Genomic DNA, 18,099 nt, shown 5'->3' with positions numbered 1-18,099 from the left:
GTTTGATTTCTTATAGATTAGAGTCAATTCTCTATATATTTTGGAAATGAGGCTTTTATCAGAACCTTTGATTGTAAAAATGTTTTCCCAGTTTATTGTTTCCCTTCTAATCTTGTTTGCATTTGTTTTGTTTGTACAAAAACTTTTCAATTTGATATAATCAAAATTTTCTATGTTGTGGTCAATAGTGATCTCTAGTTCTTCTTTGGTCATAAATTCCTCCCTCTTCCACAGGTCTGCGAGGTAAACTATCCTATGCTCTTCCAATTTATTTATTATCTCATTCTTTATGCCTAGATCATGAACCCATTTTGACCTTATCTTGGTGTACGGTGTTAAGTGTGGGTCAATGCCTAGTTTCTGCCATACTGATTTCCAATTTTCCCAGCAATTTTTGTCAAATAATGCATTCTTATCCCAGAAACTGGTGTCTTTGGGTTTGTCAAACACTATATTATTAAAGTTATTGGCTGTTTTGTCCTTTGAACCTAACCTATTCCATTGATCAACTAGTCTATTTCTTAGCCAATACCAGATGGTTTTAGTAACTGCTGCTTTATAATATAATTTTAGATCTGGTACAGCTAGGCAACCTTCATTTGATTTTTTTTTTCATTAATTCCCTTGAAATTCTTGACCTTTTGTTTTTTCATATGAACTTTGTTGTTATTTTTTCTAATTCATCAAAGTAATTTTTTGGGAGTCTGATTGGTATAGCGCTAAATAAGTAGATTAATTTAGGTAGTATTGTCATCTTTATTATATTTGCTCGCCCAATCCAAGAGCATTTAATATTTTTCCAGTTGGTTAGATCAGACTTAATTTGTGTGGAAAGTGTTTTGTAGTTTTGCTCATAAAGTTTCTGATTTTCCCTTGGCAGATAGATTCCTAAATATTTTATATAATCAGTAGTTACTTTAAATGGAATTTCTTTTTGTAACTCTAACTGTTGAGTTTTGTTAGTGATATATAAGAATGCTGATGACTTATGTGGGTTTATTTTATATCTGGTGAAATTTTTATTGTTTTTATGATTTTTTCTTTGACCCATTCATTCTTTAGGGTTAGATTATTTGGTTTTCAATTAATTTTCTATCTTTTTTCCAATATTATTTTTATTGTATTATGATCTGAAAAGGGTCAATTTAAATTTTCTGTAAGGTTTTTTGCCCTAATGTATGGGTCATTTCTGTGAAGGTGTAATGTATATCAAGAAAAATGTTAGCTCCTTTTTATTCCTATTCATTTTCCTCCTGATGTCTGTCATGTCTAATGTTTCTAAAATTCTTGCCCTAATGTGTAGGTCATTTCTGTCAAATTGTAGTGTATATCAAGAAAAATGTTAGCTCCTTTCTATTCCCATTCATTTTTCTCCTGAAGTCTGTCATACCTAATGTTTCTAAAATTCTATTAATCTTTTTTTGTGTGTGTGATTAGATTCCTCTTGCTGTGAGAGGAAAAAGTTGCAGTCCCCCACTAATATAGTTTACTGTTTATTTTCTCCTGTAGCTCATTTAACTCTTGGTTAAAGAATTTGTATGCTATGCCTTTTGGTATGTGTATATTTAGTATTGATATCGCTTTGCCTGTGGTGCCTTTAGCAGAGTGTAGTCAGCTGAAACAATAGATTCTGCTCCAACCTCTTATTTTAATTATGTGTGCCTCTGTTTCAAATGTATTTCTTGTAAACAACATATTGCTGGATTCTGGTTTCTGATTCATTCTGCTATCTCCCTCTGTTTTTGTGGATGAATGTTTCTAATTCATATTCACAGTTATGAATACTCACTGTACATTTTTCTATATTTTGTTTTCTTCTGTTTTGTCCTTCCTTCTCTCTTGTTCTCTTTACCCCCTCCCTTCTCATAAAGTGTATTTTACTTCTGAATACTGTCTCCCTTAAATTTCCTTCCCTTTTATTACAACCTTTCCACCCCTTCTTTTGTCTGGCCCCATTATATAAGACCCTCAAATTTGATCTAACCCTTCCAAGGCAACCACAAGCTACAGCAGCTTTCTACTGCTTGAGTTTGTTAAGTTGATAATTTTGTATAGCTCATGAATGATATTATAAATATCCAAATGGTCATTGGCAGAAAAAAGGTACACCACCTGTTATTCCTTTTTCCTCCTACTTCCCTGGTGGGTTAAGATAGATTGCTGTACCCCCAATTGAGTGTTGAATTAATTAGATAAGACTGTGATTCAAGTGTGACCCTTCCACCTTCAGTAAAAAAGCTCTTCTTTGTACACCTCTTTTATGTAAGGTAATTTCCCCCATTTTTCCTCTCTTTTCCCCCTTCTCCCAAAAGCATCTCTCTTTCTCATCCATTTTTTAGATCCTCTTATCATAATCAATTTACTCCTGTATCCTCTATGTAGAGTCTTTCTAACTGTACCAATAATGATAAAGTACTAATAATGATAAAGTGTAGTCTTTCTAACTGTACTAATAATGATATAAAGAGTTAAATATATCATCTTTCCATACAGGAAAGGAAACACTTTAACCTTACTGAGTCCTGTAAGACTTGACTTTCATATTTATCTTCATATCCTCTTGATGTTTGTATTTGAAAGTCAGATTTTCTGTTCATCTCAGTTCTTTTTTGTCAGGAATGCTTGAAAGTTGTTCATTTCATTAAATGTTCATTTTTTCCCCATAAGGATTATTTATACTCAGTTTTGCTGAACTGGTTATTCTTGGTTATAATCCTAAAAAAATTTCTTTCCTTTTCTTTGCCTTCTGGCATATAATATTCAAAAATCTCTTCTCCTATAACTTGGTAGCTCCAAAAGCTTGAGTTATCCAGACTATTCTTTTATTCATTTATCAAGCTATTAATTGTCTTTTCATAATTTTCTTGCATCACTCATTTTCCCCCTCAATTTTTACTCTGCTAGTCTTAATTTATTTTGAAAATTATTTTTTAGTAATTCCAGGAATTTTTGTATTTCAAGAATTCACTGTAGCTTTTTATGGTCAAATCTTAATTTGTTATTTGCTTATTTTTCCAACTTAGTCCTTGACTTTGAACTTTATATTAAGATTGGTCTCTGCTTACTTGAGAGTGGAGGGACACTATTCCAAGATTCAGACTTTTTTGTACTTCTGTTTTCAGAACTAGTTCTAGAGGTGCTTCCAAAGTGGTGTGATGTGGGGAGAGCTGTGGTCATGTTCCTATGGGACCAGAAGTGATACTTTCCCTCTGGTTGGATCTCTGTTTCCTTGTCACCAAAAGTGATACGTCCTTAGAGCCTTGTTCCTCTCTGCCCTAGAACCATGACCCAGAAATGGGCCTGGGCAGCAGAGTTGCCAACAGTGCCCTCTCCCATGCTGTTGCTGCCCTGTAATCTCACCAGTTTCCTGATCCTCTCACTGTTACTGTCTTGAGAGCTCCTGAAGCTGCCACTACATGGCTCCAAGCCAGCCACCAGCCTTGCCACAAACCTTTCCTTTGGTCCTTCAGTCTCACCTCAGCCTGTTGGTGGCTTTGCCACCCTAGAATTCAATTGAAAGTTGAGAGGAGGGGAATGTTGGGAGAACTGGACTGTTCCTTCTATTCTCATTGTGGATTCGCCCCCTAGAAGTGGGTCAGAGATTTTAGCCCGTGAGGACCATGAGTTAGAAAAGTCTTTCGTTCCCTTCATCGTTTCCTTCCTGTTGAGCCATCAGATGGTGGTTATCTCCAGATATGTCTCACCAGGCATTCAAAGAGGAGATAGCCAGGAATAAAATTACTCTCCAAAAGACAGACTATCTTTTTATATATGTAGAATGTAGAAGATGGTGACTTTTTAGTATTTAATTAGAATTCTGAAGGAAAGCACATGCACAAGAATAAAAAAAGAGGATTTGCTATCTTAATGTCTTTAAACTTGTAAAATTTTTGCCATTATGTCATACCTCCTTATTTGTATATTCAGACTTATTAAACTGAACTTTTTTGGGAACTCTTTTTTTTTTTTTAATTATAGCTTTTTATTTACAAGATATATGCATGGGTGATTTTTCAGCATTGACAGTTGCCAAACCTTTTGTTCCAATTTTTCCCCTCCTTCCTCCCACCCCCTCCCTCAGATGGCAGCTTGACCAATACATGTTAAATATGTTAAAGTATAAGTTAAATACAATGTATGTATACATGTTCATACAGTTATTTTGCTGCACCAAAAAAATCGGACTTTGAAATAGTGTACAATTAGCCTGTGAAGGAAATCAAAAGTGCAGGTGGACAAAAATAGAGGGATTGGAAATTCTATGTTGTGGTTCATTATCATCTCCCAGAATTCTTTCTCTGGGTGTAGCTGGTTCAATTCATTATTGCTTTATTGGAATTTGGTTCATTTCATTGTTGAAAAGGGCCATGTGGGAAATTTTAGAGTTGCCTTAAGTTGTTTGCCATTATGAATAATTTCTTAACTCATCCATATCACTTCCTTCTTTACTGACTGCTTTAGAGTAGTCTTGGTTTTTTATATCTCTGTCTCAGGAAAAACTTTTAAAATCTCTATTCTATTCCCTGAACAACTTACTTATACATTCACTTGTTTATTTATTTGTTTGTTTATTTTTCCTGAGGTAGTTGGGGTTAAATGACTTTCCCAGGGTCACACAACTAGGAAGTGTTAAGTGTCTGAGGCTGGATTTGAACTCAGGTCTCCCTGACTTCAGGGCTAGTGCTCTGTGCACTGCGCCACTAGCTGCCCCTATTCCCTGAGTTTAATAAAAGCCATATATTCTAGTCCCAGTATAAATGTGCTTTTAGTTTCACAGAGACTAAGTTATAAAGTCATAATTTCAAACACAGATCCTTTAATTTTAAAATCCATTGAGATTTTTTTATCCCATTTTTACCCCATTATCACCACACAATGTGACATGTATATGCATTACCACTGTTATAAAAAAAAAGTTTTATATCAAAAGAATCAGTTATTCATAGGTTAGGCTATATTATGTTACTATGTAGGTATTTATTTGTTTTGTTTTTTTGATGTGGTAGAAGGAACAAAGGAGTTGATTATTGGGGTTCTGGATTTGGATTCCACCACTTACTCTGCTATAACTATGAATGTTATTCGGTCTCTCTGGACCTACAGTTTCTTTATCTGTAAACAATAAAAGCGTTGGAATAAAGTGATACCTTAAAGTCTCTTTCAACTCTAAATTATTATCCTACTTGAGTTTTAAGAGGGGGTTGAAAGGGAGTGTAGCTTTCATACTTTATTATACTGAACTGAAAAATCTAATTTGTTGTATTTTTAAATTAAGGATAAAGCTTGTATCAGTTGGAGGAATTTTCACTGATGAAATAATAGTTCTCAAAAGATTTAAACAAAATAACTGGATTTGATGTTTGTTTTTCATTGGAAATTGTTTACTGGGTCTTTAGAAATGTAATAGAAAGGACTTATTACATTTACTAGATTAAGACCTGACATTTTAGGATTTATTTGGCCTTAGATTTTATTGGAAGAGAGGGTCACTTTTAGCAATAGTCAGTGAACTGAAAAGAGCATGGAATTGTGTGTATGTCTAATGACTTAAATTCAAGCCTTGACCCTTTACTGACTCTTGTGACTTGGAATACATCACTTTATTTCCCTGGGCCTATTTTTTCAGCTGTTAAATGGGAATAACAATATTTTCATCACTTATTCTTTTGAGGAAAAAATTTTATAAATTATAAAGATCTGTATCATTAGGATTGATATTAGATATTTCTGTGATTACATTTTCATTACAACAGGAGAGCTGGAAAAAGATCTTTAGATTGTCTAATCCAACTTCCTCACTTTATAGGGCCAGAAAAATTGTCTGACTTGATCTCCACATCACAGAGAGTAGCAGAACTGGTAGTAGGCTTATATTTACAAAATCCAGATGCTGTGCTGTTGTAATTTATTAATGAATTATATCATTTATAAATACATTGTTTTTCTTTATTTTAGGTTGGTATTACTCTTTTTACTGTGTCTCATAGAAAATCCCTTTGGAAACATCATGAGGTTTGTATTTTTTGTTTTTAGTTCACTTTGGATTTTTGTTTTATTTCTTGTTTCCAAATAAAAATGGTTTCAGATATTTTGAGTTATTTCACCTTTCTCATGCTTTTAAAATGTTCTATAAAATTCCTTGAGATATAATCATTTCATTATTATTTATTAAATGCTGTGAATTTTTTTTTAGTGATTTTGTGTTTTTGGAAACAGTAACTACAAAAACTATATATACAATCCCACATTATTTGTGTTAACTTAGAAGTTCATATTATGCGTAAGTCACTGTGCTAGGAGATGGGAATATCATGATAAAAATGAAATATTTCTAATACATATAATGGAATTGTAAAGTCTGTTTTTTTCTTGAAGAGAGAACTATTCAAATTAAAATTTCTGTAAAATATACTGAAACCTTTGTATATACTTGCAGCTTATAAAAATTAGAAGCAATTTTTTTTTTAATGGCAGGAAAGAGTTTAGAAAAGGAATAGATAAGTTGTAGATTGGACTGCCATGAGTTTCATACCCTGACTCTCAATAAGTAATGAAGTAAAGCATTACTTGCAAGACAAGTCAATATTAAGGGAGGAGAGAATCCAAGAGACTGAAAAATCAAAATTAACCAAAATATGAGATTGTGAAAAATAAAAATTTTTTAATAGGTTCTGCTATTTATCAGTCATTTGTGTTACTTCCTTGAAGGATTTCTTACATTCCTTCAAGATTAATCTACCCAAAAGAAAAGTGTTCCTTCAGCCCTTTGAGTTTCTCATTTAGTAATCTATCATTTTGCATTTAAAAATAAACAAAACACTCTGCAAATCACAACAAATACTTCCTTACCATTGATACTTCTTTTGTAGACCTGTTCTGTAGGAGACATTTAAAATTTCAAAATAGAAATGAGCTTTCTATCTCCTTTGTTTTACCTTGCCACTGTTCTTGAGAACCTTCCTTTTACTTTCTTAGAGGCAAAATCTGAATGTTGGCTTGAGTTTTTTTTTTTGTTGTTGTTTGTTTGTTTGATTGTTTTGTTTTTGGCTTCAAGATAAAGCAGTAATTAAATTCACTTGGAAAAGTTTTCTCTCTTTTCAGTACATTCTTTCTCAGTATAAACTTAGCTTGCAGAGTCATCTGCATCTAAAGTTTGAGTTGTAGTGGTATGAAATATGGAAGAATTTTATTGTAATAAGTAAAGACTTGCAGATAAAAGGGAGACTGTCCCAATTAATGTATTTTCCTTCTTTCCTACAGTATTACCTACATATGGACGGGAGAGGCAATTATGAATTCAAGCAGATAACTGAAGACACAATTGAATTTGGCTCTTAAAATGTGAAGAATCACAGCTGCTTTGAAATAAGTTCAGAGTACCCATGGAAATACAAAGTACATTGTAAAATACAGTTATTAAGCTTGTTTAAAAACAATTAATTCTAGTTATAGAAAAATCCAAAACAAGCGGTTTAAAACATTTAATATTATGTAGGATATTGCTAATTGTGTATATGTTGGTTTAATTATTAATATGTACTAAGAATGTCCTTATTCTTGTGGTTAAAAACCTGCCTAAATTAAATTGGGCTTAAATCAGTGTAACCTGATTCATCCTGGGATGTAAACCATTTGAAGTCAGCTAATTTGACTTTTGTGGACCTTCCTTTTCCTTCAGTGAAGAGCCCTGTTTAAAATTGGGGTCATCACCTTTCCTATTCTAATGAGACAGTCCTGGGTTTTCTTAGTCTATCCCAAAGTACTGGGGAACACAAAAAAATCATAGTGTATTATGAAAATCTTTCACACCATCGCATAATAGCAGTTAGTTGCACAGTGACAGATTTCTTTAGCTGCCACATTTACACTCATTCCTCATGTCTCAGAGACTTTTGACTTCTTGAAAGCCTCTCTGACTTCTCCTTTTCTAAACAACAAATGTGCTCCCTCCCTTTACAGTGTTGAGTTGGTTTGGGGGTTATTTTTACAGATGTAGTGACATCTACTTTGTCTTGTATACAAAGGAGGTTATTTACCTGCCTTACCTTTTCAGTATTTGGGAAGGTCCTTAGAAATCAAGCTCCACTATTTGAGATTTTTTTAAAAAAGAATTGGACAAATTTGTGTATCCTAGTAAACCATTCCTTAGCAGTCTGGTGATTCTGTAATCTCAAGATCCAAGGTATCATAGGAATGCCTTGTGTAAGGGTATTGCACTGAATAGGTAATGTGGTCTCTCATTCTCTTACCATGATTTCATGTTTTAAAAAATGGTCTTTTATCATAAAACAGTGTGGGCATGGGAGAAATTATATGCGTCCTAGGGTCTAGTTTACATGTGTGAATTCCGAATGCCTTTTTATTATATTTGGATCATTATGTTTAATTACTGTATCCTGATGTAGAAGTTGATTGCCCCTCAAATAACGTTTCTGCACACTTCCCTTAAGTTACATATATTAACTTAATGAGAACTTCAACTGAGCATAATCAATATAATTAGTATAATCAGTTTATCCAGACCAGGGCTCAGAAAGGCGCATTTTATATACTTGTTCCTGCATAATTCTGCAGATCACTGGCTACTAAAGTGAAACTTGATGTACTCATTCCATGAGACATAACAATGTTTTTACCACTTCTCTTAGAAAAATTATCTACTTCTCATTTACTTTATGTTCGGATTAAAAAAAAAATCGAATCTTATACAATGACTATTGTTTGTTCTTTTTAATTTTGATTTAGAATGAGTGTGTTAAATATTTTATGGTTTATACAGTGGTGATTTAACCATTACCCAAAGAATAATATTATGTGATCATGTGCCCTGCTGAAGGCCTTAGTGAAAACTGGTGGGTTTCAGTTAAGTATATTTTAGATAGTTTTTCTATCTTTTATATATGAATCTAGAATCATATTTCTTTTCTTTTTTTCTTTTTCACATAATAGTATTTTTTCCAATTACAAGTAAAGATAGTTTTCAGTGTTCATTTTTTTTTAAATTTTAAGTTCCAAATTTTTTTCTTTCTCATTTTTCCCCTCTCCCCAACACAGCAAGTAATCTGACATGAGTTATACATATACAGTTATTTTGAACATATGTCCATATAAGTCATGTTGTAAAAGAAAAATCAGAACAAAAGGGAAAAACCAGAGAAAGGAAAAAAAAGAAAAAGTGAAAATAGTATCTACATTCATTCTCCATAGTTCTTTCTCTAGATGCAGGTGGCATTTTCCATTCATTTTCATCCCAAATGGAATTGTCTTGGGTCTCACTATATTGCTAAGAAAAGTTAAGTCTGTATAGTTGAACATCACACAATCTTGCTGTCACTGTAGAATGTTCTCCTGGTTCTGTGGAGTCATATTTGTTAAAGATATTCCTGGTATTGAGGGATTCCTATGCATGAAATTTTACTTTTAAATATTATTAATAATCCTTGAAGTGACCCAGAATGATAAGAGAATAAGATTAGGAAATACCTCTGTTGTTAATAATGGAATTCTGCCACCAAAGAAATAACTGCTTACTTTTTTCATCTCAATCTGATTCTTTATTAGCTCCTCTAGGGAGTTATACTTAACTGTCCTGTATATTTTGAGAAGTGCTCAAAAATGTAAGAAAAGGTTCAAGCTTCCTGGGAGCTTTGTTGATTTAGTATTTAGCAATATTTGTCTTTTTCCAATTCATTTCATGTATTTAGTGGTTTGGGTTTTTTTTGGTACAATAATACCTTTTCAAGGAGCTCCTTAGTTTATTAACTATAGGGATAGACAAAAATGATTTTATATTCGGTTTTATGTCATAGTAGAGAGCAGCCATTTACACAAATGAAATTTTATAGATTGTATATACACTAATTTTGTGAAAATTGATTTTCAAAATCTTTACCAAGAATAAAACCTGTTCATTTGTGTTTCAGGGTCTCTTGATATAACTATATAGCAAGTGTATATTTTGTTACTGGGGAAGACATTGAGTTGGCCAAGCATAGAATAGGATGCTTTGGGACTGCGCTCTTTCACTAATAGAGATTGTGGTTTTCAGGCACTCTTATTGCAGTATAATAAAACAGCTTCTCCCTAAACTTTAAACTTTCCAGAATTTAACGCAAGTTCTTAGTGTAATAGAAATATTCTAGAAAGGGCCATTAAAATTGGATTGCATTTTCTTCTCACGGTTGATGTGACTTTACTTTGGTTCATCACACAACATTTCCTTTCTTATTATGTTAACCATCTTTCCTTTGGCACACAATTTGTAGACATTAATCATGTATAGTTATATGATTTTTCTCTTCATAGCTTTAGTGATTTTGTTTCTAAATACTACTTTCAGCTGCTTATCATGCCAACCTATTAAAATTTGTAAAATATACAAGGACTTTTAAAAATAATCCCTTTTTCACAAAAGATGGTTCAATAATAGAATAGCTACTTTGAGAGGAAGCAGGATATTGGATAAATAGCTCTGGATTTAAAGTCAAAAGTGCCAGGGTTCAAATAACAAGCTCTGTTACTCCCTTTGTGGTCTTAGGTAAACAAGGCACTTTAATCATCTTGATTTAAATTCCTTCATCTATAAGGTGAGGAATTGTACATCATGTCTTCTAAGGGGTCTCATTTCTAAATCTGTGAACCTGTGTTTTAAAGTAGAGCAATGACATGATTTTAGCATCTAGAAGAAAGCAATTGGCCTAGAATAAAGCGAGTTGGGATGGGGGAGTAGAAAACATAGGCGAAAGTCTGATGTACTTTAAAGTCTTGTTATGATAAACATGTAAAGCAGATATTTGTGTCATTTCTTTGAATTACAGCTGGATTATAAAAAAGGTCTTAATCTTCAAATATTGGATGTACTGTTAGCTAGAGGTTAAGCTTATTTAATTTGGCCCCAAAGAGTGAGACAAAAAGCCTTTAATGGAAATTTTAGAGGCAGATTTAGGCTTAAATAGACAAAACAATTTTGAGATGGGTACTACAAGTCATTATTTCATTCCTAGCACAATCCTGTATTCAATAGCCACTTAAATGCTGATACAAATTCATTTTAAAAGCATTTATTAAGTACTTGGTATGTGCCAAGCACTGCGGATACAAAAACAGCACAATTCTTGCCTTCAGGAAGCTTATGGCCTAATTTCCCACATAGCTACAGATCTATTGAAAAAGGGCCTTTTAGGAATGACAGTATATTTTTAAGAAACAGGAGTAGACTTCTCCATCTGTCCAAAGGTGCACTGAAAGATGTCTAGTGGCTAGTAGAGGCTGAGAGAGGAAGAATCTCAGGTAAGCCAAAGTGAGTGCAAGTAAATGGACTTGAAATGATGATGTTCCAGCGGTATTAAAAACCAATGCAAGCTGATCATTGGAGCCTGAAAGCAGATCTTCTCAGACCTGGTTTGTCAGGACAGAAGTGAATAGAACCAGTCCCTTTAGTTTTCAGAGCAGGCGACAGGTCCTTGCTATGTACGCAGAACACTGAGAGCAATGGCAAAAGGTACAGTAAACTCTTACCTGGTCCCCTAGGGAATTTTCAGGGAGCCTGCAGTCAGAGCACTTTCCTACATCCAACTGGGACTGTTAGGAGATATGACCTACTGACAACTGGGAATTATCTGAAAAGAGACAAAAGTTGATGGGATCAACACCTGATGTTGATGAGGAGGGAGATAAAGTCTATTTAGAAGCCCTGCAAAGATAATGGTATACAGATAACGAAAGGATACAAAATCCAAGAGGGCCTACCTACTTATCCTACTTTTATAAGAGTGCCTGCAGATGAAGTGATATTGGTGCCAAGTTGTAATTCAAGAACTTGATTCAGAAAGTGAGAAACAAAAATCCCACAGATTAAGAAACCCAAAAAGTAAGCCAGAAGAAGTCACTCCATTATAGGGAGAGAGCTTCAGTGAAATACAATGCCCTGGGCCACTAGGACCTTAAGAATAGCTAGAAGAAATGAAGCAAGATATATATTTTTTAATTATAGCTTTTTATTTTTATAATATATACATGGATAATTTTTGACATTTATCCCTACAAAACCCTGTGTCCTAATTTTTTCCCCTCTCCCCACAGTTGGCAAGTGATCCAATATATGTTAAACATTTGCAATTTCTCTATACATATTTCCACAAATATCATGCTGCACAAGAAAAACCCAAAAGGAAAGAAAATGAGAAAGAAAATAAAATGCAAGCAAACAACAAAAAGAGTGAAAATACTATGTTGTGGTCATTCAGTTCCCACTGTCCTCTCAGTGCAGATTACTTCATCACAAGACCTTTGGAATTGATCTGAATTACCTCCTTGTGTAAGTCTCTCCAGGCCTTTCTGAAATCATCCTGCTGGTCATTTCTTAGAGAAAATAACATTCCTTAACATTCATATACCACAATTTGTTTAGCCATTCTTCAACTGATGGGCATCCACTCAATTTCCAGTTTCTTGCTACTACCAAAAGGGCTGTCAGAAACATTTTTAGCAAGATATTTTCCCATGGTTTTATAATTGTTGTCATCTTTGCACACATATCACCCCTCATTCACAACTTCTGCTAACTACAGTAGGAGCATGAAATGAGGCCTGTCTGGTCTGCAGCCCAAAAGAAAAAAATGACAATCACAAAATGGTATTAATGCCATTATCTGGAGAAATCAGCAAGTGACTGTATTGACAGCTGCTTTATTTGTTCGGCAGTAACTGCTCTGCAGATAATGCTGTTCCTTTGTGGGAATTGATGTTGTTCATCAAGAGTGACATCAGAGGGCTCATAATCATAATCACTACCTCTTCATTGTTAAGAGACTAGGGAGGCTCCTGGCCCAAAATGTACACCTGCCCCAGGATGACTGAAACCTGGACCTTTCCCTCAGCCCCTGCCTGGGACTTGGCAGTGAAGTGACAGATGAAGGCACCTTCTGAATTGTGCCAGAAATAAACAATACATCATTTCTGAAAACCCCACGCTTAGGCCTTGTGCGATTTTTCATGTTTTCCAATTGTGAAATCATTAGTTTCTAAATGACCATATTTGGTCATTTCACTGGAAGCTTATAGATACCTCCAGACTTCATCCTAATGAAATGATTCTTCATGGTGTCAATTTGGCCAACCCCATGTTTGCCTACAGTTTCAGGTAGGAGAAGAACTCTAGTGATATACAGTGGGATTTGCTATTTTTGACACTGGACACCTTTATGACATATTCCATGTTTTTTGGTAGACCTCATCAGGTCATTCTATCTTTTGAACATAATGTTCATTCAGACATCATCCAGGAGTAAAAATATTAATCTGAGAGGCCAAGGAGAAACAGATGAGCTCAAACCACATGTGGTCATTTTGCTTTCCTGTAGCTTTGTGGGACTCGTAGGTTATCCCTTCTTAATCCAGTTTCTGTCTGTGGACAAAGTCTAGCACAGAAGATGTCCAGGAGATAATGGTTCTTATTCAAAATCTGAATTAGACAATTGGTCAGATGAACTCCATATCCCTTACTGACACTTTTTGTCATCCTAAACTTCAGTGACTTTTTCTTAGCTTCTTCAAAGTCCTCCTGTCTGGTTAGCCAGATAAGCAAAAACATAGCCTTACTGCTGTGGCTTCATCAGGATTATAGGATGTGTCCAGGCTTTAGCTGTAACCAAGAATCACAATGCTTTTTGCCTGACAGCCACCCTTGGTGGGAATATAAACACAAGACTGGCAGCAGAGATGTGGAGGCTCGAGATTTTTTTTTTTAATGAAATAAGTACTGGAATAATTTTGGAAAGGAAAAAATGGAAAGAGAATAAATAAAAGGTAGAAAACCTTACTCAAGTAGAGGATTCCCTAGAAAATTAGAAAGGGGCAAATAAAAAAGTAATTCAAATCAAAGAATAAAAGAACAGAAGAAAGTGGCTATCAAAAACAATCAGCATGAAAGCTGGATCAACCACTGGCCTCTGAAAACTACAACTAAAAAACAACCTGGACATTATGGTTGTTATTTTTTTATGTTTGGTGTAAAAATATATTAAACTTGATAGGGAAATACATGGGGAGAGAGAAAAGGGAAAGAAGCATTTAAGAGAGACCAAAAGAAACAAAAGAACTTAAGGAGTTATTTGATCTCAAAATTTAATACAAAGTAATAATAGTCAAAATTTTGGTACTGGTTGAAAAGGAGAAAAGTTGATCAATGTACCAGATTGATTCACAAGACCAAAAGCAACCAAATATGGAATACTGCCCAATAAACTCTCTTCATTAATCATAACTTATGAGAACTATGCTTATTCTAATTTCAAAGGGAGCTAGTTGTTAAATTTTTCAATGTGCATATTTATTTGTTGTTCAGTCACACCTGACTTTTTGTGACCCTATTTGGAGTTTTCTTGGCAAAAACACTGGAGAGGTTTGCTATTTCCTTCTCCATCACATTTTGCAGATGAGGAAACTGAGGCAGAAAGGGTTAAGTGACTTGCCCAGCATCAAATAGCTAATGCCAGGTTCTTCTCACTTTAGGCCCAGGACTCCATCCACTGCCACCACGCTGCCCATGAACATTTATGCTTAAATTGGTAAAGCTTACAAATCAAGACTTGGTTTATTGTTTTGTTGAGTGTCTAAATATAAGAAAGTGACCAGAGAAACGAAAAATAATACAGGTTAGACTTAAAGTGTACTATGCCTTTTCAGAGAGCTAGCTGTTAAACATTTACTAGCATACTCCTGGATCATTTTCCTCACAAGTGGTGAAAGTGTGGAAGGAAGTTAATCTGTTGATTTATTTTACTTAGCTAGACTTCTTGCCTATAAGAATAGATTCTACAATGGTATGGGGGGAGGGGCAGGATAGTATGTGGGGAGAAATGTTATTGAGAAAGAAATTTTTCTAAAGCACCAATAAAACAGCAAAAAAAGAAAAGACAAACAACCTTGGGAGTTGGAGATGGCAAAAAACAAATGAACCTGCTCTGGTCTGTTTATGTGCCAATCATGCATAAACAACATAAAAAAGGCAGCTAAGCACAGTTAATAAAGCACTGACTTAGAATTAGGAAGACACAATTTCAAACCTGGTTTTTGATACCCAATACTGTGTGACTTGGGCAGATAATTTAACCTCTGCCTGCCTCAGTGTTCATATTTTTGAAGTGGGCATAATAATAACAATTACATTCCAAGGATCTTTACTAGAATCAAATTTTTTTTATTAAAGCTTTTTTATTTTCAAAACATGTGCATGGATAATTTTCAATATTCATTATTGCAAAATCTTGCCTTTCAAAATTTTTCCCTCCTTTCCCTCAACCCTTCCCCTAGATGGGAAGTAATCTAATATATGTTAAACGTGTGCAATAGAATCAGATTGGTAAAGCACTTTGTGAACTTTAAAGCTCCAACAAATAAGTACCCTTATAAAATCGGATTTCTTAGGGAAGAAAAATAATGATGGTTTGTTATTGAACAAGTCATTGGTTCACATTTACAAATTTGGGAAATCATCTAAGATCCCCGGGACAAACTCTAGAGTACATTTCCTGGATGGAGACATGAATCCCATTTCCATTTCACTTCAATTCATTACCTCTTAAATATCACCATCTCTCAGAACCTCCCCACCTCTTTGAAAGTTTCCCTTCCTCTTATTCTGCTTCACGTTCAATCTACAATTCACCTTCATCATGACTGTGGTCCCTAGACCCATCCCTATTCCAATGGTCTTTTCTCTCCTGAGCTGTTTTCATTTGCCTCTTAGGTCCGCTCTTGAATTCAGGATCTGCTACTTTATTATTTCACTAACTACTACCCCAGGATACTTTGAATCTCCGATCTGTTAAATGCCAACCTGTTTATCTGGATAATTACTGTGGCATCTTTCGACAAAGCCATGGACTTCAACTGGCCTTTCATAGCTATTCCTATCTCATACCCCACAGTCACAATCCAGACCCTCACTTCCAACCTGCCCCATGCTCCACATTTAAAACAGATGCAAAATGAGAATAATAGTAAGGTTGAGAGAATCAAAAGCTATTCATCCAAAAATTTTGCAACTTCCTTAAGATGTTATATAAATGTGAGCTGTTATTTTTCCAGCCTCATTTTATAGAGGCCCAGATAAGTTACTATCCTGAATACCTCAAAAGCCATCTTTCTTTTCACTACAACAGAATGAATATCACAGCTCAGAGAGAACACTGATTGCTCTTATCCATTTTTACCTACTTTTTGTAGGTATCTACAAAATAGATCTGGAAGTCCCTTTAAGTTCCTGTATTGTTTTTCTTTTAAAATTATTTGAATTATTCCTCCCATTTCCAAACTGAAGGTGGCGCCACATCCTTAATTATAATTTTGGGTTTTTTTGTTTGTGTTTTTGAAACTAGAATTGGGGTGGAGGAGTGTTAGTTTTGGTTTGGGTTTACTTTTTATTTTTCAGAAAAACTACTTGGCAAATCTGACTCCAACTGAAAAACAAAAGTTTCTGAAGACACAAAAGTAAAACTTTTACAATAAAACCTATTTCCTAGGATTCATCAAGGCCAAGGCTTTATGCTTTTGCCTGGAACATACCAAATAGAATGATTGTGGTATAGTGGAAAGATCAATTTACTGGGTGTCAAAAAACCTGGATTTAAATCCGCAGTTTTCTTGTTTGTAATTAGACCAAGAGGATTGTAAGGTCCCTTAAAACTCTAAATCTATGATCCTTTAGATTATAGGAAATTTGATTTTATCTTGTCTAATTTATTACAAGGAAACTATCCCTTCTCTCCCTCCCTTTCTCCCTCTCTTCTTCCTTCTCTCTCTCTTTTTTTCTTTCTCTCCCTCTCCTCTCCCTCCCCCCCCCAAGGGGCCCTCACATTGTTCCATCCAATTTTTATTGGAATAAGAATACCCTTGATAATGTCCCAAAACTGATATTTCTGACCTGAAAAGAATTTGTTTTTAAATTGACTTTAATCCATAAGAATTTCATTACTAATATATATTTTTGGTTAATGTTTTGATTTTAAATTTTAATACAAAATAAGAAAAAGAAAAAAAATTTCCATTTCAAGAAAACCTATACAATAAATATTACACACTGTTTTCAAAGTTGCTCAGGTTTTCTTTGCTTCCTTATTGTTTTTTGTTTGTTTGTTTGTTTGCTGCTGTGTACTTTTTCCTTTTTTTTCCTTTCCTTTCCCCCACTACCCTAAAGAAAGCTACAATTAAATGTGGATATAGATAAGATAGAGATATATGTCTATATACACGCAATATACTTATTTCCTCTTATTTGTTTATCTGAACAGATGGATAGCATCTTCCTTCATAGGTCCAAGTCGATCCATGTTTTCTAAATTAATCAGCTCATCATTTCCTATACCATAGCAATATCCTAGTTCAGTCACATTCTATCTGAGAGATTGTCTATGAAGGTTTTTTCCCCTTAGGAGTAGCTAGTTGGTACAGTGGTTCAAGTACCAGCCCTGAAGTGAAGGGGACCTGAGTTCAAATATGACCTCAGACACTTAACATGTCCTGGCTATGTGACCTTGGGCCAGTCACTTAACCCCAATTGCCTCAGCAAAAAAAAAAAAAAAAATTCCTCCCAAATTTTCTGGATTTTTTCTATTCTTGGCTACATAGGCTTTATTTATACAAGAAAATTTTAGTTTAAAATAATTGAAATTATTCTTTTTACATTTCAGTAATGCTCTCACTTTATAATATAGTTTAAAAGTTGATTCTGCTGTTTCTACTGCCTTTATATATTTTTCCTGATCTTTTCTTTTTCCAAATGAACTTTGTTATTATTTTTCTCTCAGTAAAATAATTTTTTAGTAATTTCAGTGGGATGACTTTGAATCAATAGATTAGTTAAGTAAAATTGTTGTTTTAACAATTATATTGGTATTACCCATCCATGAACAATAAATATTATTTAATTTATTTAGATCTGAGTTTATTTGTATAAAAAGTGTTTTACGTTTATATATATAATTCCTGCGTCTGTTTTGGCAGGCTTACTCTCAGGTATTTTATACTGTCTAGGTATTTTAAGTGATCTAAATCTATATTGAATAATATTGCTGACACAAAATTTCTCTGTTTCTCAGT

The 18,099-nt window shown here is 34.1% G+C and overlaps 1 protein-coding gene across 4 annotated transcripts in view; it reads left to right on the top strand.

The window, feature by feature from the left end:
- ABCD3 (ATP binding cassette subfamily D member 3) overlaps positions 1-18,099 on the top strand; it is a 609,690-nt gene that overhangs the window by 565,236 nt on the left and 26,355 nt on the right. For 3 of the 4 annotated variants that reach the window (XM_051993309.1, XM_051993308.1, XM_051993310.1), the window contains 2 exons: positions 5,956-6,012; positions 7,261-8,711. In XM_051993309.1, coding sequence (XP_051849269.1) covers positions 5,956-6,012; positions 7,261-7,338 — 135 coding nt within the window. In that variant the 3' untranslated portion in view covers positions 7,339-8,711. Of the gene's footprint in view, positions 1-5,955; positions 6,013-7,260; positions 8,712-18,099 lie in introns of those variants that run through there. The other variant, XR_007953146.1, reaches the window with a different exon arrangement.

Source organism: Antechinus flavipes, chromosome 4, assembly GCF_016432865.1.
Source record: "Antechinus flavipes isolate AdamAnt ecotype Samford, QLD, Australia chromosome 4, AdamAnt_v2, whole genome shotgun sequence".
NCBI lineage: Eukaryota > Metazoa > Chordata > Mammalia > Dasyuromorphia > Dasyuridae > Antechinus > Antechinus flavipes.
The sequence above is the reverse complement of the archived record's forward strand: the minus strand, read 5'-3'. Positions and strand labels throughout refer to the sequence as shown.